General features: G+C 43.2%; 1 protein-coding gene across 2 annotated transcripts; it reads right to left on the bottom strand.

Moving 5' to 3' along the window:
- BICRAL (BICRA like chromatin remodeling complex associated protein) lies at positions 1-27,964 on the bottom strand. 2 transcript variants are annotated; one of them, XM_034060859.1, is made up of 12 exons: positions 27,892-27,964; positions 15,766-15,814; positions 13,837-13,885; positions 13,682-13,750; positions 10,302-11,987; positions 8,761-8,860; positions 7,788-7,885; positions 6,617-6,678; positions 6,352-6,497; positions 6,105-6,199; positions 4,530-4,632; positions 1-3,744 (listed from the first exon to the last, which is right to left on the bottom strand). In XM_034060859.1, exons 2-12 carry the CDS (start codon positions 15,807-15,809, stop codon positions 2,942-2,944), a joined length of 3,255 nt encoding a protein of 1,084 aa, XP_033916750.1. In that variant the 5' UTR covers positions 15,810-15,814; positions 27,892-27,964; the 3' UTR covers positions 1-2,941. The 2 variants fall into 2 exon arrangements, with proteins under 2 accessions (XP_033916750.1, XP_033916751.1); XM_034060860.1 differs by having other exon boundaries at positions 8,761-8,857.

Genomic DNA, 27,964 nt, shown 5'->3' with positions numbered 1-27,964 from the left:
TCCCAAATCTTTGGCTGTATTGCAATGGTTGTTTCAATTTGTCATCTCCAACTAAACATTTCCTATCCATGGATTAACAATATATTTACCGACTTGTGTCTTTTAACAGTATTTCTCCAACATAACAAAATAAACTGCAATTTGTTATACTTCTTTTTTTACAAAACATTTTATAAATATTTTTACAAAATGTATACAAAGCAATTTCAAGTGAGACATACTTTACAAATGAAGGTATTGAAGCAAATAAAGTCCATACCACACTGACAATAAGTGACACATCCTCTTGAAGTGAAGTCAGTCTGTAAGGCCTCCCTAATCTAACAGATAAATTATCCTCAAATCTTCAAAATGAACAGAGTTTTCTTAATCGCCAGTTGAAAATTTGTCTTCCTATTAGGCAGTATTAAATAACATGGAAATCACAATGCGGATCCAGCAAAATAATGACAACATGTTGGAAATCATGCACATTCACAGGACTTTGCTGGACGTGAGCCCATGATTTATAAATCCGTATTTTTCTCTTTGTAAAGCACCACAAAAATACACTTCTTTCATTTACTGCTTCACCACGTACCGGGATTCCCTTGGAACTGCATCCAAAGGAGCGAACAACAGCACACTAACAAATCTAACATGAATCTTGCTCGGATTGTTCAATGGGTTCCTCTCAGACGTAGTTCAGAGAAATGTGTCTGACCAAATCAACCACGATCACTACCTGTAATTTAACATTGTCCCCCATCCCCAAATGAGATCCAACAGAAGACACATAGCCTGAGACTGCAATGATGTATTTGCTGTCGAGAGGCTGGAAACCCCACGTACCCATCTGGGGGTGGTACAAAAAGCAAGTGGATCGATCCATGTGCAACTTGACTCTTTTTTGCCTTTTCCCTGTAAAAAGAGAACTGGAACTAGCTCACACAGAGCTGTGTAACCTCCTGTTTGCTTTCCTAGACAGTTTAGAACAGATCAGCTTCCAGAATGACCAAATAAAACACACATCAGATACACAGCCATGAGCATATGTTAGAACTAAAAAGGCAACAGGTGAGACTTCTATGGTCAGTTTTGCCAATAAGAAAAGAACTCTATGCCCAAGAGCCTATTCTATGGACATCTAACTAAAATTTTAAAACTGGCAATACTTATGTTTCCTTGAATAGTTCATACAACACTTGGGAATGTTGGGTACTTAAAAATTGGCACATTCTTTTTTAAATGGCAATCAGTAACACACAAACCCAGTATTCCCATTCACGTTGAAGGGCAAACGGATTTGAAGGAAGTTCCTCTTTCTCACATTGCTTTTGAGATCTGGTTTCCTTCAGTGGCCTCACAGCGGAGTGCAGCTCCATACTGAGCTGCACTGTAATCTTCTCCTGCCACAGGGATCTAATCCTGCTTCCTCCCACGCTATTCAGCTGGACTGAATCACACAGCAGCGAAACCTTTGTTTCCTTTCCTGGCAATCTGACTGACAACCACAGCTTGTCAATGAGCCTCTCTAACAGGAAAGGTGTGATCAGCAAGTCTGGAAAGTGGCTGGTAATTCTTCTAGGGAACTGTGGAGGCGATCTGGGGGAGAACGTGAGCATACCTTAGAAACCACAAGAGCTAGATCCTCCTGAGCAGACACATGTATGACACGCACGTGACTAGCGTCAGTGCACAAAAGCACTCGTGACCAAAGTAAACGAGGAAAAAGCAGCATGGGCAGCAAAAAGTCATAGATTAAAATAAATAAATAAAATAGTAAGGTTCTATCTTCACAACATGACAGCAAGCCAAATCCAAACCACGCAATGGTCTCCCTTGGCTCTACAGATCTGAGTGAGTCACGACACACTCGGCGATATGTTTCAACACTGGGATTGCTGATGGACTTTGGTCTGTACAGCTCTTGATCGTGATGACTGCTACGGTGGATGGGTTAACATTCTCTGACAGCAAAAAAGCAGAGAAATAAAACACTGGCCTTCAAATTGAATCAGAGTAAGGCTAATGTCCTCTTCAAACAGAAGCTACAAATATCAGAACAGTTCTCAAAGAAAAGTGCTTTTGACACTTGGTCTAAAATAAAACAAACGACAAACAAAAAAGAACAGTTATACCACTTCAGAAAGACTCGAGGCTGACTACATCCAATGATAAAACGCAAAGTCTTTTCCCCAAGAGTTAACATATATATGTATTATATATATAAATTCATGGCTCTAGCATGGCCTCATCCTGTACACTTCGCCATTGCCTGGCTTCCATTCTACCTTCCTTAGTCAAGCATTTATTAATTCATATCATGCCACTGTGACTAAGATCATATAATACCATCCCACAGACTAAAGATACCTACTACAAATATATCAAGTACTAGTTTCTGCTCAGAAAGCAATAGAAAAGCACTTTAACTTATGAAGCCTTGTAAACACACTGGCGATACCCTTCCGACTGAAGAATCCTTTAATGCAGATTCACCAACAAAGCAAATCTTCTGATAGAGGTACAGTGGGTTTCCAGAATAACTAAAACTGGATGACATGTGGAAGAGAAGGGCAGGGGAGAATTGTTGCTTCCATCACTTTTTAGAAACACTTGCTTAATAAATATATCCTTTCAAACGACTGTGATTGTCAGTATACTACCATGTTACCTAGGGCCGAACGACCTGCAACCTTCTGACGTTGCAGTACTGCACGATTACCAAAAGCACTAGCATCATAATACTTGAAAGAGTAAGGCCCTAACAGACTGCATTCTACCAAGGATTAACTTGACTTGGATCTCTCACTGTAACCACAATGAGTATTGCTCTCAAACACCAAACAGAATCTAGTTTAGAAAGGTTAACCTTAAATGCATGTCAGGCTGTACTTGTGGTGTCATTCACATTTGCTTCTGCTAAGAGAAACATCGCTTGTCCATGGTACTGGAACTATTAACACTCTAAGATACTATTTACAGCGGCTTCTAAAATAGAGTCAGTTTCTACAACACCTTCACTGTGGTCTGGAATAAACTTTTCCAGGCAGTTTTCCTGCGATGCAATAGGTGAAAAATTGGGGAATTCTAATTCAACTGAGCCACTACTCGTCGCCTCGTTCTGCGGCTGTCTCCCACCTCTTTTAAGTTCCAAGATGTTCTTAAATGTCGTTTCTAAACTCTTACTGAGCAGTAAGTCTTGCTGGGGGTCACCAGAGCCTTTCCTGTGATCAGGATGTAAAACCTCATTCTTTGGAGAGCTCCTCAGAGTTTTGTCTTGGAGGGAGTTATTACACGTTACCTTTGAGAAAGACTGAACTGTGTTCCTTGTTACTTTGTTGTGTGTTCCAGGACTGGCTCGTGACACGCTTTTGGACAAGTCTTCAGAACCCAAAGAATCCTCAGTGGACTTGGCAAGATCCTTCCCAGCCAGCTTCTCTTCAGAGAGGGCCACGTACTGGCTCTCAGAAGAACAATTAGCTTTCTCAAACTTTAAAGCTTTAGTGAGGCTCTCCGATCTCTTAGTAGGAGCTACTCCTTCTTGTGGTGTCACAACGTTGTTAGGCACTAGAGGAAGTTTACTGTGGTTTGTGGACTCTGCTGAGCTGGGTTTTGGTCGGTCTCTGGCTTGGGTTTTGGTAGTCTGACTTCGAGAAGGTAATGTTTTGCTAGGCTGATGGTCGCTTTTACTGGACTGTGCTTCTTCCACTGCTTTGTCAAATTGTTTGGCAGAACAACAAAAATCAGCCTGGTAACCATCTGAAAAGCAAGCAGCAACAGTAAATTACCTACACATCAAAATAGCAGGCACTCTGGTGTAGCTTCTGAGTATTAAATTCAAGTAACACCCAGGACCTACAGATTCATGCCTTTAAGAGATGTAACACATGCTTAAGTATTCTGCTGCATCCAGCGGATACTATCATCAAATTAACCAGCACACTATACACATAAAACCTGACTAAGGGCACTTCCCTGCATTCTAAACACGCAAATAAGGCATCTAGAAGGCTAATCCTTTCTTCAATCTGAATAGCTTTTCAAATATGCAGAATACGCAGAACATTTAAGTACCTGTTATCTTACACGAAGAATGTGTTTCTAGTTGCTGCGTTCAACAACAGCCTGGTTAAAAACGCTGCCATTTAAGTGGCTATGCCATTCCAAAAGCAACTCTGTTAAGATGAGCAAGAGCATTCATGCTTCAGACAGGGGTGCTCTTTCTGCCTGCCAGCAAACTGACAGCTTCTTCCTTACTGGAACTGAGACCATGCAGGAGTCGTGACTATTGGCAAAAGAAACTCAGGAATATTTCTCTGCTGAACAGGCCAAATGTATGTTTTCCCCCAAATAAATCCCTTCAATTTTACAGTGTCTATAAGCTATTGCATCAGGCAGCTGTTAAAATCTCACTTGCAACTGCTTATGTGGTATTTCAGCTACTGGAATCCTTAGCAGTCAGTGCCTCGCTGTAGCCACAACTATTTGTAAGCACCCCATACTCAGGCTGCTTTTGTGTTGTTCAGAAGGGAACCCTTGCTTACCAGGATCCACATGTGCAAGACGCTTCTCCCGGGTCAGAGATGCCCTTTCTTCCTGGTTAAACATCCTGTCAATCATAACCATTTCTGCAGAGGGATTTATCCGCTGCAGAGAAGGGGATAAATCTGTAGTCACTCATATGTCAGTATCAAATCAAAACCGTTATAGTTTAGTTGCTTCTTCAGAGAAAAACAGATGTTCTGTCATTAAAGAGATGAGGGGAATGTTCACAGTTCCACAGCATCCTCAACAACCCTGACTGCGACCCCAACCACTACAGAAACTCAACCCTAAATGACTATTCCCATTTCATGGCACACTGTATTTGTTGAAAGATTGTAAGCCAGGGAATTATTGTTCCAGTTTTAAGAACTGTACCTTTGCAGGACCAAGTATGTTCACCACCACGCACCACAGTTTCTTACACCATACAGTACCTTTCTCTTTTAGAGAGAAAACCTTGCAATGGGACCACCCTATCATCTTGTTTCTTCTCTGCACTTTTTCTTCCATCATTTGAACTAGTTAGTACTGAGCTGCATTTTGCCTTCAAACCAGGTGAATCCATTAATCACAAAGTTCACTGGCTATGAACTCAGGCAACTAGATCCAAACCTGAACGCACTGTGACAGAACCTCCTCAAAATGACCAAAGGGGATTTACCATACAAAATACCAGATGCTAAAAGAACAGATTTTAACCTCCATCCCTGCTTTACACCTGCAACTATCTGCAAGTATTTAATGGTATCTTTTAATGGCACTGCTAGATTCCAAACCAATATTAATTCTAACACTTGTATTATGTGTTCGTGTCTCTAAAGCAGAGTGATTTAAATGTCTATTATAATCTAATTCAAAAATGTTCCAGGCTTGAAAAGTAACATGTCTAAAGCCACAATGGTATTTCCTGATCCTTGAAAATGTATTCTTACAGTAGCTTCTGTCAGTTTTGGTTTCACCTCATGCCTGGGATTGTGAAAGTGCTTTAAACCAGATGCATTCCTTATAAAACCTGTAGGCTCCACCTAGCTCCTAAGCAGAAGTAATGACTGCCTAAACTGTAATATGATTTAGCTCCAATTAGAATATGGCTGCAGGCATCTGAATGGAGATTTTCAACATTCTTCCAGGGTCTGTCACCTACAGAAATACAGGGAAATCACCTGCCTCACTACCAGAAGCTGTTAAGTGCAAGGGGAAAGGGTAAGCAACCAAGAAGTTTATGTGCCTTCAACATCTATGCGACTTATATGTAACAGCATCCTTCCTAGGGCAGCATGTGAAATACAAACTCAACCCATTTCATCAATTTTAAGATGTGTTCACACACTTCAAAACACAGCTTGGCCACTGACATTGCTGGTGCAATTGACAAGTACACTGGCTATATATAAATATATATATATATATATATATATATACAAACTTTCTGCATATTCATCACCTTCCTAAGGTGATAAATAGTAACAACAACATGACTTGTAATGCTAGCTTTCACCTTCCTTTAGATGTATTCTTTTTAACACACCGAATCGCACCCTATAAACACAATGTACCTGGGTTACACCACTTACCATTGCATCTTCTATAAGCAAACACCTGTATTTGTTCAGCATAGCCTGTGTCCTCTTCAGAAGCTGTGTAGCTACAGTTTCAAACTCACTGTCCACTAGAAAGACAAGAATACACTTTCAACCACTGCTCTTCAGCAGCCTGCACAGAATTCAGCCTGTGCCCTTTCTCATCCCTTCAACTGACACTAAGAATTCTGTCCACAGACTGCTTACAAACCTAGCACCTGTTTTTAGGGGAAAAAATTACCTTTTCTCAAGTCTTCCTCTGTTGGCAGCGATCCCTGGCACACATGGTATGAAAGGAGTCTCTGAACTGCATCATTTAATGATCTGAATGGGCTTTTATCTGGTGTCACAGCATGCATCTGATCCTTCTGTAACTGCTGGAGGATACTAGAAGGAAAATTAATGATACACAATTAATTAACACATACTCTGACGGGAGTCTATACATTGACAAAAACTAACACGAAATTCAGGTTAGAGGAAGCATCTGCAATAAAATCACTTACAAAGCGCCTTTAGTTAACTGCTTAGCAGCAGGCCTTTTCTGTCCAACCAAATGACCGTCCACCTGTATTCAAAACAAAAGACAAATTACAACGTATCCCCTCCTTTGCAAAGCCCAAGTTTCAGCATGGATTTTGCCAGTGATCACCAGTAACAAACTGTAACAACCACAGAAGCATAAACACTTTCGACTATCTCCTATTTCTCTAGGGCACTGTATCAATGCAATAGGGAAGCCACTTCTCTTCCACAAATCACAAGTCTGTAATGTTGTTTGTAGGCAGACCCATATCATCTTCTCCTTTCCTCAGACGTTTATGAAGCCAAGGTTTTTCAAAGGTACACTGTCCTAAGAGGTGAGGCCTCTAAAATGGTAAAGGCTTATGTTCCTACTGTATGAGAGGCATTACTGCTATCCAAGTACTCTGGAACAAAGAGTCTTTGGCTAATACAAAGCTGTTGGGGTCTTTTTTAGTCAAAGCTAGTCTTATCAATGAAACAGGTCACAATGCTACTTAGGATTTAAAAGACAACTGCATGAAAGCTCTTTTGAACACAGTTACGAGCAACAAAAAGGCTTTATGGCACAGAGCATCCTTCTTAGCAAAGCAGGACAGCATGGAGCAGACACACTGTAATGGTGCTTGCTGGCCCCAAAGTCTTGAGCTTCACAGTGTAAAACATATTCACTACCACAGGAGAATGAACACCTAACCAACAACTACAAACCAGGCTGAACTCTGAACTGAGTACTACTTTATCTTCTGCCCTACTTGTTTGCTAGTAAGAAAACATTCATGTCAAACTACATCGACCAAGATATTTATACCCCTTCCCACCCCTTCCCAACAGCTCGAGTACAACCATGTTGTAAGCAGTCGTAAGAGCAGGTCTAACTTCTGCCCAACTTAATGAAGAATTACTCCAGCACACAAACATCTCTTCAGAAGCAGGGCAGTCAGAATCCACTGGCTGAATTACATCTCAAAGCAGTATGCACAGTATCAATCTGCACAATACTCAATGTTCATCAGATCAAGGGAGAACGTCACAAGCTTGGGTGATTTCATGTACTCTGAACAACTGCAAGGACTCCTAGATGGACTTGAAACATCCCTAACAGCACTAGAGTTTTAAGGCAAAGGAAAGCATATAAATAGAAGTATTCTCTACCTGTATGCTCTGTTGAACTGATGATGATCCTATTACTTTTTCTTGGGGCTGTGCTGTTCCTAGAGGCTGCTGCACCATTTTTCCTCCAGAGTCCTGTCCTATAAAAGATATGTTAAAAAGACTCTGTCACCCTAAGCAGGAACACAGTCATTTCATGTACCTATCCTGATCATTTTACCTGAGTTTTAGGAGAAAGAGACATGTTTTGTGCTTAAAAGAGTTCGTGTAACTACCCTGGAGAGAAACTGGCTCCTAAAAATGAAACAGGACTGGTATTTTCTGCTGCAAACTACAAAAATCCTCACATACAAATCATCCCCATCCACAGTACTGCAATGTAAGAAGCAATTCAGGTACCATAAGTAGAGCATCCCAATGATATACTGAAAACCATACAGTGCATTTCATCAAGCTTTTCAATACTAACCCTCCCTCAAGCATACAAACCCAGTTTTTCCAGGGCTTTTTGGGAGGTTGGGGTTTTTTACCTCTAGATTTTCTAGATGGCCAGACTTCCTCTAACTGCCTTACACAGGAATTCAAACAGCATCTTACCAGCTATGCCATGTCACAACCAACACAACACTTCTTTGCCCCCAAAAACCCCATACTGTGCTCATTGTAGAGAACTGCCTTGACAGCTTACACAGGCAGTACAGAATGAAAGATAAAGATGATGGGACCTTGAAAGAATGTGCAATTTGGGATTTGATACAGGGGAAAATGATTGCTTGTAAAAATTCAGCCTTTCACTGTACAAAATGGAAGGGCCCTGGTAGGGAAAAAAGAAAAGCATGCATTCAATACAGAAAAACGCAGTTTAAAAAGGAAACGTAGCCTAAAAAGGAAGTTGGGATACCCTCTAGGACCCTGCCAGCATGACCAGCAATGCAAGTGTGACACACTGAAGAACCACCTATTTCTGTTGCTGGGGAAGAGTAAAGAAAATGATTTTAAAAAGACCTTAGTTGACCTGATAGTGTGTTGCTCAGGAGACTTGTGAGCTGAGGCTGTCTCAGATTCTCCTGTGTCTTCGATGCAGAAACCGGTGACGTCTGGTTCAGAGATTTCTTCTGTGCCACATGCATTAGGGGAAAAAAAGAAGTCGGATATTTACTAAAAGCTTTAATAAAGAGAGGAAAAGGCAAAAAGGCAACCGACATTCAGCTCTGTGCATGCTTGTGTAACCTCAGACTCCATTTCAGGCATCCCATTCCCTTTTCTGTTCAAGAATTTGATGAAGTGAATCAGGGAGGAACATAAATGCCACTGAAAGTACAAATCTGCACCAGTTCTAGCCCAGAAGATCCGTGAATTACCACTACACATTGGTAAAAGCTCAGCTTTTGAGGTTCTCAGAGCTGCAAGGTGACTAAATAACCTGTCGCCCAACTGAAAATACACAGTGGCACCAGCCACCCAGTGTTTAGGGAATAAATGATACACGGCTTATGTACAATAGTGTAACATTTAAAGTGCAAGTACAGACTAAAATGGTTTTGGTTAACAGTAGAAATTGTACTCTCTGGTTCCCATTTTCAGCTGGTCTTTTACAGCAGTAAGAAACAGTTTGCTTTTGTAACTGCTAGAACTCACTGACCCAGCACATAACCTATAGATAGGAAGGTGCAGACACATGAAGAGAAAGTCAGATGGGCCTGAAATAACTCACGTGCAAACAGAACATTACAACTTGCACTAGCAGTCTGGGCCAGGAATAAAAATGTGGTTCTACAACATGTTCTAAATACACTTCATTTCCTAAGACATGTTTGGTCTTGGTTAAAAAAGTCAGTTAGAGCTTTGGGAAAACAGAAAAACCCAAGATAATCAGTGCAAATGCATTCTGAGACAGTTCTTATCAGTATTTTATAATGACAGTGAGGGGAAAAAAGGCAGAAAAAGGACAGAAATGGAGTAACTGTGTGATAAGTCAACCTGGGTGAACATACAGCTGCATCCACTGGAGGAAAATAGCCCAGTTCTCCCCTTTAGAGTACATTCACGAAGCTTTGTCCATTATTACTAAGTAAATCTCTTCTTAGAGAAAGTATTTTTTAACTGGTATGCTTTTACAAACTGCTTTAAAAGCTATTTCCTTTTAGGGATTCTAAGGAACAGATCTCAAAAAGCACAGTTTTTAGTGAGGCCAAAAGACTTCTAAGTACTCAGAATGTATTTAAGCCTTCACATCGAGCTCTCCAGTTAAGATTTTCAGGGGAGCTCACAGTGAAATATTAGAGCATCCATTCCTTTAAATGGAAGCAGTCTGAAAATATGACTATAAATCCTCAGCAAAATCTTCTGCACTAATGGAAGTGACAGACTCATTCACTCAGTAACTAGGAAATACTGAGTGAAATCATGACTCTGGCTCATGGTAACGTTCAGCAGTTCCACAGTAACACCACAAACTAGCAGAAGTCATGTTCTCTGAGTTAATACCAAGTTGGATCCTTATTTAGCACAGCTTAGAAGCATTTCTTTGGCTACATTCTCAAGCATCTTTCATACCTGACCAAAAGCAAACTGCTGTTGCGCTGCCGTGTGACTGAAGGTGCTGACAGATTTGGAAGAGGACGCTGGAAGACGATGTGATGCACTGATGGGAACTTGAGTTCTGCTCTGCGGGAGCTGATCTCCAGTGAAGTTTCCTCCCGATGCCACAGACTGAACTGATGGTCCCAAGCTGGGATGGACTGACCCAGAAGAACTTGCCACAGCAAAGCGGTTTGGAGCTGACATGTTGGAGACCGCAGACTGCCCGGGGGACATGGTGGTAAAACTCGATCTACCTTGATTAGCTTGACTGGGTGACAGATGCAACACGGTTGGTGATGCCTGCTGCAGGGGTACCTGTCCACCCACAATCTGTGAGGTTCCATGATTGACTATGACTTGGTTTCCAGGAGCTGTGAATGTCTGGCCGGAAACAAGCTGAACAGCCGTGTTCTGGTTATTCAGTATCTGCCCTGAATACGGCTGGTTGCCTCTTAGCATGTTTGTAGAGTTCCTGTTGAGCATGACGTGCTCAGCAGACACTTGGCTAGGAACCAGCTGGGAAGGCTGAGTCTGAAGAAGTTGTCCATTTATGGCCTGGACGTGATGAACTGAATTAGAATTAACAGACAGACTTGTGGGTATGAGAAACTGGTTCTGAGGTGCATGAGGCTGTCCCATAGGAGAATGGATAACGATACTACCTCCAGCATTGCTGACTGTCTGAGGTGTCACTGATTTCCTCGTGTTCTGTTGGTTAACAATATTAACGGACATATGAGGACCGACTACTGAACTCTGAGGTGAGTTTGCAGAAGCAAACGGAATCCCTTGTTGCACGTGATGCTGCTGTATTCCCAAGTTATTCACATTGTAAGCAGTCTGCTGACCCATTTGGACAGGCTTTGGTTGGATATTAACAGGTACTTTGTTGGAGTTTGGTGCCAAACCCCTTTGAATGATGATATTATGGACAGGCAACGATGTCTGAAAATTTGTGCTGTTAAACGGAACAGTTACAGGTTGTGCTACGGGACTGGAATTTGAGTTCCCAAACAGCGAATTACCATTTGGGGTTTGTCTATGAACCAAGAGGCCACTACTCATGTTTGCAGGTGTTTGCTGACCATTGCCTTTCAGTATGATCTGCGATCCATCAAGGTTATTAATGGTCATCATGGAAGGCTGATTACTGAATGAACCAATTAGCTGGATCTGCCCAGAACCACTGATCTGGCTGCTATTAGACAAATGCTGGCTGGGAACACTAATTCCAACGTGTTGCATAAAGCCATGTTGCACACCGACTGTATTGCTTGCAAAAGATGCTCCAACAGGTTGCTGTACCACCTGAGTAACTCCTATAGGTTGCAACGTCTGACCTGAGTAATTAGAAACATTAGAAGCCTGAGTAAAGGATGCTGATGAAGAAGGATGAAGCTGAGCTTGTGCAAACTGTTGGCTAGAACCTACGCTGGCATCCAAATATGCCTCTTCTGCCAAAGTCTGTTCAGTAATATTGGCCTCCTGCAAGGACTTCTGAAGAATATCAAAAGGCTGATCCTCAGTAAGGTCAGGTAAAGGAGAAGATACAAGTTCATCTTCAAGAAACTGAAGGCTACTGGACAGCTGCAGTCCATCACTAGGCCCCTCTCCAAGCTGACTGCTTACACTTTTCACAGACGACTTAGGATCAGTGTTCTGAAATGCAAAACAAGAAACACATCATTGCAGCTCTACCCAAGCTCTACCCTGTTTCTTCATTAAGCTTTTTCATGCAAACCTCCTTCTTTGTGTAGTATGTACACAAGATGACGTTCACCCTAGACACTGGGCCAGCATAACCATGTGTGTCACATCCCACCCATGCCCTCATATCAGACTGCTGGGGACCCCTTCCACTGGAGCAGCTGCTCCAAGCCCCTGTGTCCAACCTGGCCTTGAGCACTGCCAGGGATGGGGCAGCCACAGCTTCTCTGGGCACCCTGTGCCAGCGCCTCAGCACCCTCACAGGGAACAGCTTCTGCCTAAGGGCTCATCTGTATCCACCCTCTGTTTAAAACCATTACCTTTTTCACCTCATGCAAACAGTGTGAAGATGCTGCAAGCTGTAATCATCCCATGCAATCACATCCCCCCACTTTCAGTTCTCAAACATATTTATTCAGTATTTTACCCCAGTCTGTTTCGGAATCATCCTATGTGTTTTTAAATGAAGCTTCACTCACATTTTAAATGATTAAGATACACTTCTTAAAATTAAATATTTTCAAAATGTAATTAAAAATTACAATAAAACTTTTTACATTTTGTTAACAGAAGGAATTAAAACTGGAACTGAAATGTCTCAATGTGTGCACGTCACCATCCATAATCACAGATCAGGTTCTCAACTGTCCCTAGCTACCATGAGGCAGAGTAAAAAGAAATCCCTCCCTAGGGCTCTGTTAGGACTCACAACTGTCAGGTTCCTGTGCAGAACTCCCTACCGCATCTGTAACTTGTCTCCAGTGACAATGACCAATCTGGAATCTTTCACAGCTGTGTAATTTAGTGGGTTCCATTTAACACTATTCCAGCTAGTACCAACAATACAATTATTACTACTAACAGTCATTGTAATAATATATAGGATAACATGCAATCAAGATTGTTTGAAACTCTCCCACTGGAATGACGAATCCCATGTTTCACTCCCTGCTCCCAGGACTGTTTAACATCCAAAACCAATTTTATGAGCACCAACTGGAAGCAGGGACCTTCCAAGTCTGATCTGCATCCCTGCTGCCCCATTCACAACAGCCACCCACAACACCAGACTGGTTTCAACAAGAAATGAGTGCTCTGCAACTTCATGTACCTGCTTACCAAGAAGAGTCTTATTTGTGCTGACTCCATACTCTGCTCTTTCAACCTGTAGTACTACAATAGGAAGGTGGAAGCAGTCACCAAGTACAGCTGGGTAACAGGGCAACAGATATGGAAACCTCCCATGAGTGCCCAAGGAAACAAGCCTGGAATCACTAGAGGAGGTAAACAATCACTCAGTTTGGGGAGGTTGGGATCAGTGCAAGAGAGGAAGAGCAGACACTGCTTTCTTGTCCTTCAGCCAGCAGCAACTTCACCTTGTGCACAGAGTATTTTCACTGCTGAGCAAGCTGCTTTACAGATTGACACAGCCCAATAACGCAGCATCTTTCAATTAATTCCCCACTGAAAGCCCAATGAGATACTTCCACATCAACAGCAGGAGATGGTTCTGTGCTAGAATTCAGATTTACATATGAAAAAGGTCAAAATCCACATCTAAATCATGCAGTTTCCTAAAGCCAAGTAAAGCCATACAAGAAACCTGCAATCTCAAGACAAGTATTATTTATCTCCTGAGCACTTACATTGGAGTTGGCAAAAATGGAATTTGAGTTGGCTACAGAATATTCTGCATTAGTCAAGTCTTCATTGCTCTGGTAAAAAAAAAGACAAAAGGCATGGTTAGGAGTCATATACTCACTGAAGCTTACGTAGGTCTAACAACAGGAATGCTACTTACAGATTTACTGCTAGGCCCATGGAGGAAGTAATTCAGTGCCTGTGGGTCCCTTAAGGGGAGAAAAAACAACAAAGTAAAAGTTACCACTTTTAGGTAGCTGTATTCTAGGCATGAGGCTAGTTTAACCAAAGTACTATATCCAGATAGATGGGGTTAATGGTAAAAACACTGTGCACTGACTGCAACACAAAGCTGTATCACGGGAGGATCTGTGTTTCTGTATCAGCACAGTTGGCAGATGCTGACCTGATTCGCATTTCAAGCGATAAGCTATGTCCAACATAAAATTTTAGTTCCTTTCTACTTTATTTCTCTCTATGAGTGTATTCCTCATATTCTCTTCAAACACAGAGTATGAACACATAGAGCACAAAACCTAAGGAAAAGACTACCACCAAATAACATGAGAACTAAACCAGGTACCTTCTCTTCTACAGAGATGAACCAGAATGCCTTTTCAGCTACTAAGTCAATAGCGTATTTACAGACCTGACGCTTTTAACATGTTTTCTGCCACCCTCAGTGTAAGTTAACAAGCTTAAATCAGCCATAAAAATAACTGATTAAATATTGGGAAATACAATTCAAGGCCAGGTTGGACACAGGGGCTTGGAGCAGCTGCTCCAGTGGAAGGGGTTTGAACTGGATGAGCTTTAAGGTCCCTTCGAACACAAACCAGCCTGGGATTCTCTGATTCTATGCTTACAAGCTTTATCAATAAAATAACCAAGCTGTTTAATATTAATCACACTCACTGGCTTTAGATAATGAAAACTGCCATTAAAACTGAAGAACATTTCTTCACCTTAAATACTGTCTTTAGTAAGGAAAGAATTTTGGAAGGCACTCACCACAACCAAAGATCAGGTGTAAAAGAAAATGCTGGTTTCCATTTCTCTCCATACTTAAGACAGTAACTGCTGCCAGCAGCAGGCAGAACACTGTGATTTCTCACACAAACACTCGCCTCTACAGAGAGCACTTAATTTTCTGGACCACCTGTGAACTTGTACCAGGATCCTCATGATTCATGCTCATGACGGAGCACTTCATTGTCCCATGCAGTCAATTATCACCTTTATGTTCCAAGCAGGATGTGGTTTTCACATAGCTACAATCAGTGATCTTGCACAGTCCATCTCTGAGAACAGAACTGTGAGCCATAATTGGCAAGGCTTTGCTAACAGCATCCACTGAGCAACTCCATACGACAGCAGCCACTGTTGTGATACTTGGGGTTTTCTGAAGTGAAAGCTCTCACTGGTTTCGCTGTAAGCTTTGACTGCATGAGGAAGGTAAAGACCTATTTATTTACTACATTTAAGACTGTAAAATATGCTTATATAAAACCAAGATGATCTTTTAGCAGTTGCTCCAAGACTGATGTCAAACCCATTTCTGGCAGAGCTTGAATGAACTATCATATATGAAGTGTTCCATTTTCTCCTGATGTTTTTAATGCATTATAGCATATTATCTGTTCTTGAATATTGACACCAGTGTTAGCCAAAGGAAGGGAACTTGTCACACATAATTCACCCATATTTTGCTCATGTTTTAGCAATCCTCATCATTTTTAAGGTTCCCAAAAGGAATTATAAACCTCTAAAGAAATCTGTTCTGGAAACAACGAAACAAGAAACACACACACCCCCAACAAGCCAGGACCAGTTAAAATCCCTAACTGCTGATGAATCCAACCTCCATGCTCATTCCCCAGCCCCTCCTCATGAGGATGCCTGCAAGTGGATTGTCAGCTAGTTAGCACAGACTGGGACTGAAGGCTCTGTGATACTCACATCTCCACATGGAGTTAAAGCATAGCTGTTTATGTGATTTGCAGGACAGCCACTCTTGAGACAATACTGAGACAGATTCACCTTCTGCTTTTCCCCACTTGTTTGGAAGAACTGCTTAAGGAAAACTTACCCAATAAGATCAAGGAGACAGGATTCATCGTCGTCATCATCCATGACAACTAGAACAAGAAGGGAGAAGAGGGATATTTGATACATATTGATCACCTTTAGCAACAAAACCAATTCACACCAAGTATTTACTGAACTATTTCTGAAGTTGACAGGTCTCTCCTACTGGTGAAGTTCTTAAACCTTCTGCAGAGGTGCACTGATGAATCTCAAAGTCAATTCCATGGAACAGTACACAAAATCCCATGCAATGCTTTACCATTGAGGGCTATTTACAGATTTCAAACTGGAGAAAGGCAAATGCTTAAACCGTACTGGTTAAACAGAGCTTCTGTGACTCAAAGGAAGCAGTAAAATAATCACCACTGAATGTCATCCCAAGACTCCAATCAAAATACTCCTACAGGAAGGTACTCCCAGCTAATCCCAGTGAAGGAATAACCAAACACTACACAACCTACAAAGACTGCTGCAAATGAATGGCTACAATATTTTCCAGCCAAAAAGGTGAACAAACTTAGGTAAGCATCATAACCTAAATGGTATAGGCTAGAACCAGAACTGCAGCCAAGTCATCACAAAGCATTCAAATGAGCACTATTCCTAGCAGACCTTTCCTAGCTATTGCGATGCCCAATGGTGGGCTTCATCTGCATTAGCCAAGCTGAGCATCAGCAGCCATTCACTAGGTGCAGAACAACCTTAGCCTCACAGTAGCATGAAAACCAACACTTTAACACGCTGCATACTCCATCAGGTGCTGCCTGTGCAAACACATTCCATCACTGTCCTTTCAAAGTTTCCATTTGCACATCCTGGTTCTCCTGTTCCCTTTAACTCTCACAATGTCATCTGAGTCTCTATCTTCTCCCTTTTCTCTGTCAGTAAGTGTCAGATTCTCTGTCAGTGACTCTCGGGACCACTTTGTCCTCCCTTATTCTTTCTGTAAAGATGCCACCTAACCCACCAGTTCATTTAAGAACTGCTGCTAGCATTTCCTAAACCTTTTGGTACCCTGTCTTCTATTGAGTTATCCAGTTTCATCTTCAGAGTATCTTCTAATCACATGAAATTGGCCACTGTGCATTCCATGCTTGGGTGTTTCCTCAATTTCCCTTTAACAGTCTGCTATCACATTTATCCCTTAAACTTACTAACATAGTTTGAGCTTTAATTCAGTCTGTACTGTCTCTTACTTCTTGCAAAACAGAAACTTACTCTCCCTGACCAGATCTACAAGGGCCATTCTCCAGGTTCTCCCGCATACACATCTCCAGTGTGATTAAGGCAATGAAGGGACTGGAGCATCGGTTATACAAGAGGCTGAGAGCACCACTCACTGTAAGGATGCCTCAGTATGACCCCTGTGGGAAAGCACAAACGTAAAGCACAGCTACAATGAACCACCTCAGATCTCAATAAAATCAGTTTTCAGGAGGTGATCAAACATCCTAAGGAGATTATTCTGCCATGAGTCAGTATTACATCTGCTCACTGCTGGATACAGCCACCAGCAAGAGCACTGATCGTACAACCTTACGCTAAGCAAGTAACAACATTCTATGTCACAACATCTAAATGTGCAACAGGAAGAGCAAATGAGTAAGTGCTTAGCATGAAGCCACAAGCACTCTGCTTTAACTGCACTGTTAGCACAGCTTCCAGAAAGCTGTGATCTCCTCTAACAGCTAAGCAGCACACCCACCTCCAGAGCAAGGTTACAGACTCCAACCTAACCAGAAGGAAAAATCAGCTCTATAGAAAGTGAACATGATCTTCATTCTCGTGCTGCAAGCCTACTGTTGAAAATCCCATCCCATGTGTCTATGGCACTACTAACATTATGACTCAAAATTAACACATCTTTGCTTTCCCAAACCAAATATTCACTGTGATTATACCACAATAAGGGTTCAACATTACCCAAAGTGAGCAAACAGGATTCTGTTCAATCGCTACTCATGTGGCTATTAAAACTACCAATTCAAAGCAGACACATTTGGTACATTCACTGAGTTCTTTAAAACCTGTGTGTACAGAAAACAAATTGCACAAACACACCAAGAAGACACAGCCTTGATGGTAACACATAACACATAAGCTGAATGCACAGCTGGCTTTATTACAAGCAAACTCATTTGTTGTGTCTTACCATTTCACAAACATGATACAAGACAAAACTACTCAGCCCACTGCAAGCACCTGCCAGATTACAACAGATAATAAAACCCAAACACAACACACACCAAGAATCACAGCCAGGCCATTCCACAAGTGCATCTTCCCATAGCTTTAGCAACATTCTTGCCATCGCTAGCAGAGTCTCCCTCTCTGGAGCTATCCCTGTGTGCCCTGCTCTGGGTGGCCCTGGCTTAGCAGGGGTTGGACTGGATGAGCTCCAGAGGGCTCTTCCAACACCAACCATTCTGTGATAACCACACAACCACATGCTGGTTCAACCCAGCAGGCAGCTGAGCATCACACAGCCATCCACTCACTTCCCACACCCTCAGTGGAACAGGGAGAGAGGAAGAAATAAAGGTAAAACTCATGGGTTGAGATAAAGACACTGTAAGAGGCCAGAAAAGGAGGGGAAAACAGTAATAACTGTGAAAGAACACAAGTGATGCACAACACCATTGCTCACCACTGCAACGCCCAGCCAGTGTCCAAGCAACAGGCAACTGCCCCAGCTTCACTGCTCAGCATGACATCACATGGGATGGAACGCTCCTGGGGTCCCCTATTCCAACTGTGTCCCCTATTCCAACTGTGTCCCCTCCGGGCTTCCAGTGTACCCTCAGCCTGGGGTGGTGTGAGAGATGGGTTGTCCTTGCTGCTGTATAAGCTCTGCTCAGCAACAACTGAAACATGGGTGTGTTACCAGCATTAACCTCAGACTAAAGCCAACCACGGCACTGCACCAGATGCTCTCAAGCAGAATTAACCATGTCCCACCTGAAACCAGGGCAATCTTTTCAACTGATCCTGATTTTCAGTGAGGATTTGTCACCTTCAGAACAGAACAGAGGTGCACAACCAGACTGAGCCCATGCACACCCAGGAGCAACAACTCCTTAAGTCTGTTTAGAAAAGAAACTCCAGCAACACGAGACATTGACAGAGATGATCCCTAACAGGTTTCGTAGAGCACAGCTGCCAAATGAGACTGATGCTTTTCTTGCTGTCTCTTCAGGTTTTCTATACCGAAGTTGTGCAAATTCTGTCCTGCTCACTGTTAACACAGAGTAAGCCAAATCAATGACTGATGTATAAAATCAATATAAACCGTATTAAAGCCAAGACAGCTTGAAAATACAACTCAAAACAGTGCATAGAATTAAAGGATTAGTTACACAGCCTAGACCAGTGATCTCAAAGTCTGCAAGATAATGAGATACTGGGGTGAGGGAAGAAGATCCCAGAACTTCAGTAGTACATACATGTAACTGGGAAATGAACACACACATAGCAGGGGTGTACACCCCAAAGCCTTTTAGTACCACTGGCCTAGACCCACTTCAGCATGCAGATCAGCTAACAGGGCCTCCAGTCTGTTGGAAGAGGTGTTGGTGAGGTCTGTCCCATTCATAAGGACCCATCCCTGCAGCCAGGGCCCTGCCATAAGCCCACACTAGAAATAGCTGAGGGAAAGCAAGTATCTAGTTACCATCAATACTACCTACCCTACAGTGTAACCATGTTCTCCAAAGTAGGCCACACTCAGCCCTGCCAGTGCATCCCATTACCCTACAAAGGGCAATCCTTACTCATTAGTCACAGCCCAGCACGGATATTCCCTGTTACTTGTTATTAGCAAACATCTACCCTTTTATTTCATACCCCTGCTACTACACCGGTGAAGCCTTAAAGCCCCTGCCTCCCTTACAACACTCTCAACTACTATACAGTGACCAACAAAAGGAGAAGAGAGCAGTGCTGTGCCCCCCTCATCCATGATGCCTGAGTCAGCCCAAGGCTTTGAACAGTCAGAAAACTGATCTGACAAAATACACTTCTCTGTTTCAACTTGCATTAGCTTCCTCATGTGGTTCTGGCCTGCCATGAGGCTACAAAAGAGCTGCTAGTACCAGCACAACAGAGGGAGCAGGGTGGTTAAGTACAGGGGAAGCAGCAGTGCTTGAGGCAGCTTAAAGCAGCTGTCAGACTGTAGCTGCATATGCACAGCTCACTTTAGCTGCTGTGCAGGCAGCAGGTCGATGGCAGTGATTACTCCCATGTACTCAGCACTTGTGAGCTCCCGTCTGAAATACTGTGTCCAGTTTGCCACACACAAACACACCCTCAATACAGAAAAACCCAAGAATCCTGCAAGTACATGACACTGAGTTCCTAAAGCCTGAGGGAACCTCATTTCTTCAGGCTGGACAAAAAGCAGCTAACCCAGGTACTACCTGCAGTCCACCACTAGCTAAAACAGGTACTGAGATGAGCAGAGCCTCTTCCCATCAATGCGAAGCAAGACACAAGGCAACAGCCAGAACACGTAGCCCAGAAAATCCAGCCATACAGATGGAAAAAAGAAGCTCACAAAGCAAAATGCTCAAGCAAAAGGGTGGAATCACCAAATGGTGTCAGTACCAAATGGTGCTGACAAACCTGTCCTAACTTCAAAGCCAGTTCCGCTTAGAGCAGGGCCAGATAACCTCCAGCAGTCCTTACCAGCCTGCGTCTTTAATCACTATGCCACACAATCCGCAGTATCATGTAATACACATAGGGTCACCTGCACAGTCATTACAACTGGATGTGTCCAGACACAGTCCAGCTGTTCATACACTGAATGTGAGTTTTATAACTTAAAAAAAGGAAGTATTCAAAGCCACTGTAAATCCTGGATTTTAAATTCAAATTCTATTCAAGCTTGTCACAAAAGAATTATTTCACTTTCTCATTTATCATTTCATACAACCTTAATACATAACTTGAGATACACTGCAGTAAAATATGATTCCCACCTTTGTAAAAAGCCTTAGAAAGAAGCTAGTTTAGAAAAGCAACATTTAAAGCCAGAAGTGTGACACCATCAATGCAAAAGCTTGGGAAGCCACAAGTAAATACATTTATCTGCAAACTGCTGGAAAAATCTAGGCTGGTAACTTGCATGCAGCTACATGGGATCAGCTCCTGAGTGGCAGCATGACTTCAGAGGGTGAACACTGACCTTTGGAAATCAGTGTCTTAAAGCCAGGCAATGACTGCTATAGTTACAGCTCTACAGTGGGAGATAATCAAACCCGCACACAGTAGCATATACACCACCTGAAGCAACTACTTCAACGGTCATGAGCAAAGAGATGCCCACTAACCCTCCAGACAGTCCCAACTCTTTGTAACGGATCTGAGCAATCACGTCTGTACCTCTGCTGCTCTACACCATTCTCCAGACTTTCCATCTATGATCCCAACATTAGCAGGAACCTCCTATGGAACAGCTGAAGAAATACATTGTCACTGTACCAATAATGATCAGAACAACAAAAATGGAAGCAAGCTACTGGAAGTCACTGTAGAGAATGAAACTTTTGTGAACATCAAACAGATGCCATTTTTATCCCTTATATCCTTTTTCAATGCAGATGTAAGAGAACTCCACTAACACACCACAAGCATCCATCCCTTGTTCCATTACACCCAAGGATCACAGATTGCAGAGGCACAACACCCAGTGAAGCCCTTCCCTCACACACATTGCCACCACGACTCCCATTCATTTTGGCAGTGCTAACATTCTGCTCAGTGTGCTTCTGAACTAAGGGAATCTTAAAAAAGGCTATTTTAACATGAATTAGGTAACACATGTAACTTAAGCAGTACACACTTCCAGTTGCTACGGTGCTGTTAACTACTGCCTTATGCTGGCACTTATGTTTCAGGCTCCTAACAAAGCAGCAGCCTTGGATTCACTGAAGGAACCTCACCTACGCAGGAACTAGTAGACCCCATTTGCATTCTCTGTCACACAGGAGCATAAGAAAGGAGTACAAACTCAGACCCTTACTACCATATATTGTGTTCTTACATTTCAAGTCCATTCTACTTGTGAACAATCACAGTGGTCAATTTCAGATGCTTGTAACTAACCAAGCATGTGGTCTATGATCAGCTTCAGAGCTGCTCATCCCCTCAAGCCTTTTATCATCAAGAAGCTGATTTTTACAGAGCTGGAACATAAAAGCCTAGCATTAAAAGGTATTTCCACGTCTCCCATCATCAAAAATGAGGTGCTGTGGTACAATGACATGGTATTCAATGGAAGAGAGGTAAGCACTGAAAGACTCGCCTGCAAGTTAAAATCTCACTCTCCATTTTCACTCAGGCAAAAATACCAAAGGCATCATTATCAATGAGTTGTCATCTCAGGGCACCAGGGGTAAGGAAGCAAAGTCTATTTTAAAAGCATACTTTGTGAAACACAAGGATTTAACTACTCACTTTTAAACCATGTTGTGCTCATATTCTACAACGTGCGATTGCTCCATATGAGTATTTCCTGCTCCAGACTGATCCACAAAAAGCAACTACTATACTGTTGCAAAACCTAGCAGGAACTGCACTCGAAAAAAGAGCTAAACTAGTAAGAAATTTGGGATTCCAACCTAGTAACACATAACGGAGTGCAATACGCAAGTGTGAGCTTTCTGTATGTATGAGAATGTGTTTTCATCCCAAGATTCTACAGCTGAGTAGTACTTCGAAGATGAATTTTGAGTTTGGCAAATGTGGAAACTCAGCAAAAACTTGAGTAATTCCCAAAAACTACACTGATATTTTAATATATTAAGGAAAAAATGGGAATGTGTAGTTGAATTGTTAACAGTCTCTACAACAGGAAAGGTTAACCCAGCTACAGTCAAGCATACCAAGTGCCTGTGTGGCCCCACAACGCAGCTCCCTAAAGCTTCACTCAGACACATGAATTCAGCATCAGCTTTCTAAGTTATTTAATACATTGTTCTTCCTACTGCAGGCAGAGCTGCTTTGGGTAACACCTGTACTTTGACCAGACTTTCACCTGGGCACAGAACTCTTTAAAGCACACAGTGAAACTGGCAGCCTGGAAGTCACGATGCTTACCTACCACATGGGATTCACTCGGCTTGGTCCATTTTCCCAGCAGGGACTATCCTCATTACTATGCTTATGGCCTATTTTTGGCTCCGTCTGCATACACCAAAATCCTTCGGGAATCTCAGTATTCATAAACCAGGTCCTGGTTCCATCCCAAAACAGGAAAAGGAGGAGGCATCATCTCAACAGTTCCTTAGGAAAGAAGTATTTGCCTGCCTGAAGGAATTAGATGCTCTGAAGTAGTGCTAGTAACCAGTGTATGCAGTAACATATTAGCAGATGTCATTTGTGCAACAGGATCTTCAACAAATGTTGAGTCACTCCAAGAAACGTTGAGTCATCTGAGTTCTTCAGATGTTCCTATTAGAGGGTACCTGTGTTATTGTGCTTCTTGTCCTGGGCAGATCAGTTCCAAAGATCCTGAAAGCTCACTTCTGCAGTCTGAGAATGTAACTTCCTTATGAACTTATAATCATTTCTCAATGAATTCTGAACCAATGCCCAATTAACCCCTTTTCATTGCCACTCTAGTCCATAACAGTTTAAATGGAAGATAAAATGGTAATAAAAAGGTTACCTTGCCACAGTTATGGTTCCCACAAGTTAGTCATCAGCTAACAACTGCCAGTAAGTAAAGCTGGACAGAGGTTTATACTCCTTTTGGTTGCTGTGTTTGGGAAATCAACTGGAATTTGAACAGAATGAACTGACACAGGTGTAAGTAATTCAGCAGCGCAGTCCAGATCAACCACCCCAAAACCAGGCTGAAAATCCTCCCCACTGCCCATCCCATCCTTGCTGAAGGAGATAATGCCACCTACTTCACTGGGGGCCAAGATCTCTTCTGTAGCTGACACACCTTCAGCACGCAACACTGGAAATCCACATTCGGATGAAGTTCACACACAGCAAAACTACTGCAAGTTCTACCTGAGACAAGATCAGCCCTCAGATTTCCTCTGTTCCTTGCAGCAGAGTTAAAGCCTTCGCCCTGGACTCCCCCCTCTTCACCACCATTTAATACCTGTGATGAAGGAAAGGCTATTCTATTGACAGTGGTTTGCTCACTTACTTACTTGCTCTTTTGTTAAGCATTCTCTTACTCAAAGTAACGTGAGAAATGGCTCTGGAACATTTTAATAGTAGTGCAAGAAAAAGAAAGCAATAAAAAACCATTATCTGTTGATCATGTCAGTTTTTATTTTGTGTAAAACCTCAGTGATTCTCAAAGCAAAAACAACACACACCCAGTAGCTGGTTTTCCAACAATGAAAGCAGGGGCAAGGGAACATTTTAAAGCATCGTTTATCTACATGTGCCTTTCAAGCACAGATGCAGAACTACTGGAAGTAATGATGCCAGCTTTCTGAGCAGGATGAGCTACATTATCAAAGCGGCTCTTCTGCCTGGACTGCATCTGTTACTTAGGTTTGACACACTTTCACACTCTCACTGCTTATACATATGCTAAAAAGCATCAGCCATTAGACTTCTCACAAGCCTAATGCAGCATGAAAAGGCACAATGGTTGTCCATTACATATGCAGATAAACTTTGCTGGGAACTCTGAAGATACACCCAAGAGTACAATGAATGCCCAAGGAGCTGATCAACACATATGTGCCTGCAAAGCTCTTCAGCTCTAGACTACGGACTTAAACCTCTGTCGCCAGACTTTATGGAGGCCACACATATCCTGAGAGTATTATCAACTCAGTAATACAGGTGTAAGATACAAGGCAACAACAGAAACCTTTAAGCTCAGAATGGCCGAAGAACAACGTCTAAAAAGAGCTAGTGTATTTAAATATTACCCATCAAATACCTCAATGCAAGAGGAGGATATGGTTTGTTTTGATGCAAGCAGGTCAGAGAGGATACCCACTCATTTGGCAAGTATTAAGCCCTGGGAGAACATAAAGTGGTCTGTTTAATCCCATTTTTGTCATTTCTTCATTATTTTCATGAATTAATTAAAAAAATCCATGCTCTGCCAGACATTAGTGCATAATAATTTTACTGTATAAAACTACAGCACCGTTTTGATCCCAAGACTACCGTTAACCAATATGTGAAATAATAGCTTCAAGAAGGAGCAAATACGTTGTAATAACATCTCTAAAGTGCGTGAACAAATACTCTGCTCCACACTCAACAGATGTTTAACAATTGGAGCTTCAGCAGATGTATTGTTTAAAACCCTACCGTGTTAACAAGGTTGTCCCCATTAAAGTCTTTTGAAACGCCAGTTTGCATCCAAACAAGCAATAACAGTGTGTATTTCCTAAATAGTCGTTTTAAACCCCTCAGTTCCAACACGCAAGGAATTGAAAGGGTCTTAGAACTAATCCCAAATTTGAGGAAGCCTCCTGCTTCCTTCAGGAATGAGCACAGGGCATGGGGAATCCCTGCTCTCATCCCAGCATGAGCAATGGAATGAGCATCCCACATCCTCGGTGGGCACTGGTCCGACAGCATACTGGCTATGCCTCAATCCAGATGTTGATGGTGTGAAACCCGGACCTCAGGAGCATTGATCAGATGATGCACAAATGGAGAAACAAAGCAAGAAAGGGGAAGTTTTGATCACAAAATAGGAGACCATTTTCAACACTCTCCCTGTAAAACCAGCACCAAAACAAAGCACATCGGCAGAGCTGCCAAAATGGGATTATTTGGGAAAAGGATATAAAGGAGCGAGAAAACCCTGAAACAATGTGAAAGCAACAGCAAAAAAACCAGCCATTTACACACGCACCAAAAAGTTTCTTACATCTTTATTTCTGCCAGCACTTCTAAGGGTATTGGAAGCTCTGTAATGACCATGACTTTGCCCTATCTGCTCCATTACAGCATCTTATCTTTGTTGAATGACACTGTATTTCCCACCGAGCAGCAGATGATGCTCTCTCAAGCCCTTTTCCTTCCCATGTCAAGAAACTGACATGAAATACACCGCAGGAAACAACCCAAGCCGGGAGGTGTCATTCACACCGTTTAAACCGGGCCCACCTCACCGGACCAAGCCCCGTATTACCGGGGGTAAGCCTAAGACGGGGCCCCCTTCCCAACAGCCCCATCCCACAGCGCACACCGCCGTTAACCCCTGACGGCAAACACAGGAGGCAATGGGGAGGAACCCGACACCCAAAACGCTTCCGAGCCGCCCCAAACCCGAACGGGGCCCGACGGCACCGCCCCGTGCGGCGGCGGCTGAAAGGACCCTAAGATGGCGCCCGTGGGGGAGGAGAGACGGAGCGAACTGCGCAACAAACGCTGGCCGGGAGCCAGGCACCGCCATCTTCCCCCCGTTCCCTTGCTCCCTGCTCGGCTCGGCCATGGCCGGTGACCGGCTCCTCCGCTCCTCCTCAGGCGGCCGGTGCCGAGCAGCGAGGAACGGGAAGGCCTCCGTGTCCCGGTCCGGTCCCAGGGATTAGGAACCGGTTGTGGGTAAACACTATGGAAGTCCTTTAATTCGGCCCCACTTTCTGCCGTCAGTTTTGCAATTAATAGCAAAAATGACAATTTAAAGCGCTGACGCCCCACAGTAACCCGATAAACTGGGAGGAATTGGGGAAAAAATCCCCTCCACAACCACCTCCCGGTTTAAGACGTAAATAAAACCGACTATTTCTAACGCATTGTTTCTTGTACGGAAACTCATCCCAGCAGCACAAAGGATGCGCATCCACTCCACAGCAAAGCCAAGCGGGTTACTCCAGAAAGAGACGGTTTATTGGTATGGTTTAAAAAGGCGTTACAATAAAAACACATCTCCAAAAGAAGGGAAAAAATATAAAAAATATAAAAAACACAAAAAAGCGTTAAAATCGTTCCGAAAAGGAAGGGGACAAAGCACATCAGCCCCAAACCTACCGCGCACCCCCAAAAAGCAGCCCCGGTCCCATCGCTCGGAGCGGCCCCGAGGAGCCGGCCAAGGAAGGCTCAAGCGAACCGCATCAGGATGTGAAGCGGCGGCCCGAAAACGAGGAAAAGCGAAGAAATAGATCCGCAGAAGGCAGGAATGGGAGAAGGAAACGGCGAGGTGAGGGTGGTGGTGAGCGGATGGGGGAAAGGGGTGAAAAACAGAGCCGGGAATGGGGGAAAAAAGGGGGGAAAAAGGCAAGAAAAGCTCGTTCCCCGGCGTGCGGCCGGGAGAGGGACGGAGCGTCTCCATCTTCCCGACGAGGAGGATGAAGGAGTGCTTCCCAGAGCGGTAGAGGAAAGCGAAGAACCGAGGGGGGAAAAAAGAGGGAGGAGATTGGAAAAGATTATTTTTCTTTCTCCCTCACACACTCTCTCTATCCCCCTCTCTCACTCTCTCACACACACACTCCCTCCTCTCCTCATTCCATCCCTCTCCTGATGGCCGTCAAGGGGGCGGAAAACGGAGGGGGGGGGGGAAGACAACAACAACAACTAATTTTAAACCGGCTCAATCAATGAGTCATTAGAAGAGATTTTTCCTTCCCTCCTCTCCTCAATTTGCATGGCATCAGCGAGAAGGGGGAAAGAAACCCACACAACCCACCCCAAACCTCTCCCCTCTCTGCAGCTATCAGCCTGGACCTGAAACCTTATCTCTCTATACACACACCCCCCATCCGCCTTTATTTTAAGAAACTACTTTTTCCTACGTGCCCTCAGCAGCCACCACCACCAACCTCGCGGAAGAATAAATATCTATATGGATATAGTTCATTGCCATGTGAAGCCACATCTGCCCAAACAACAGCCGCCCACAAAACATCCCTCTTCTTCTTCCTCCTCGTCTCCCCTCTCGCTCTCTCTCTCTCTCTCTCTAGATATATATTTATATACATAGCCCCAGAGCCAATAGCTCTCTGGGCTGAAACCTAATATCCTGGTTTTGGCAACTCCTGGTTGTTAATTTGCTCCCTCTTTCTCCTCTGCCTGCCTGGAGAGACATTTCCCTCTCCCCCCACCCCCTTCTCCGAAGGAAGGAGCTTGTGTGGGTTTTTTTCGCCTTGAAATTTTTATCACAAAATTATAATACACTCAAAGGGAAACTCACCGTCATGAAAAAGCAGTGCCTTGTCAACGGGGTTTCTTCGCCATCACATCAGGGGCTGGCAGGGGAAGAGAGA

Source organism: Melopsittacus undulatus, chromosome 3, assembly GCF_012275295.1.
Source record: "Melopsittacus undulatus isolate bMelUnd1 chromosome 3, bMelUnd1.mat.Z, whole genome shotgun sequence".
Lineage (NCBI taxonomy): Eukaryota > Metazoa > Chordata > Aves > Psittaciformes > Psittaculidae > Melopsittacus > Melopsittacus undulatus.
Note: the sequence above shows the minus strand (reverse complement) of the source record. Positions and strands in the feature narration are given on the sequence as shown.

Coding starts and splice junctions, on each gene's coding strand:
- BICRAL (XM_034060859.1), bottom strand. CDS start 15,809: ATGGATGATGACGACGATGAATCCTGTCTCCTTGATCTTATTGG. Junction 6,679..7,787: donor CAGTTCAACAGAGCATACAG/GTAGAGAATACT, acceptor TTTTGAATACAG/GTGGACGGTCATTTGGTTGG. Junction 4,633..6,104: donor TGCTTATAGAAGATGCAATG/GTAAGTGGTGTA, acceptor CCTTCTCTGCAG/CGGATAAATCCCTCTGCAGA.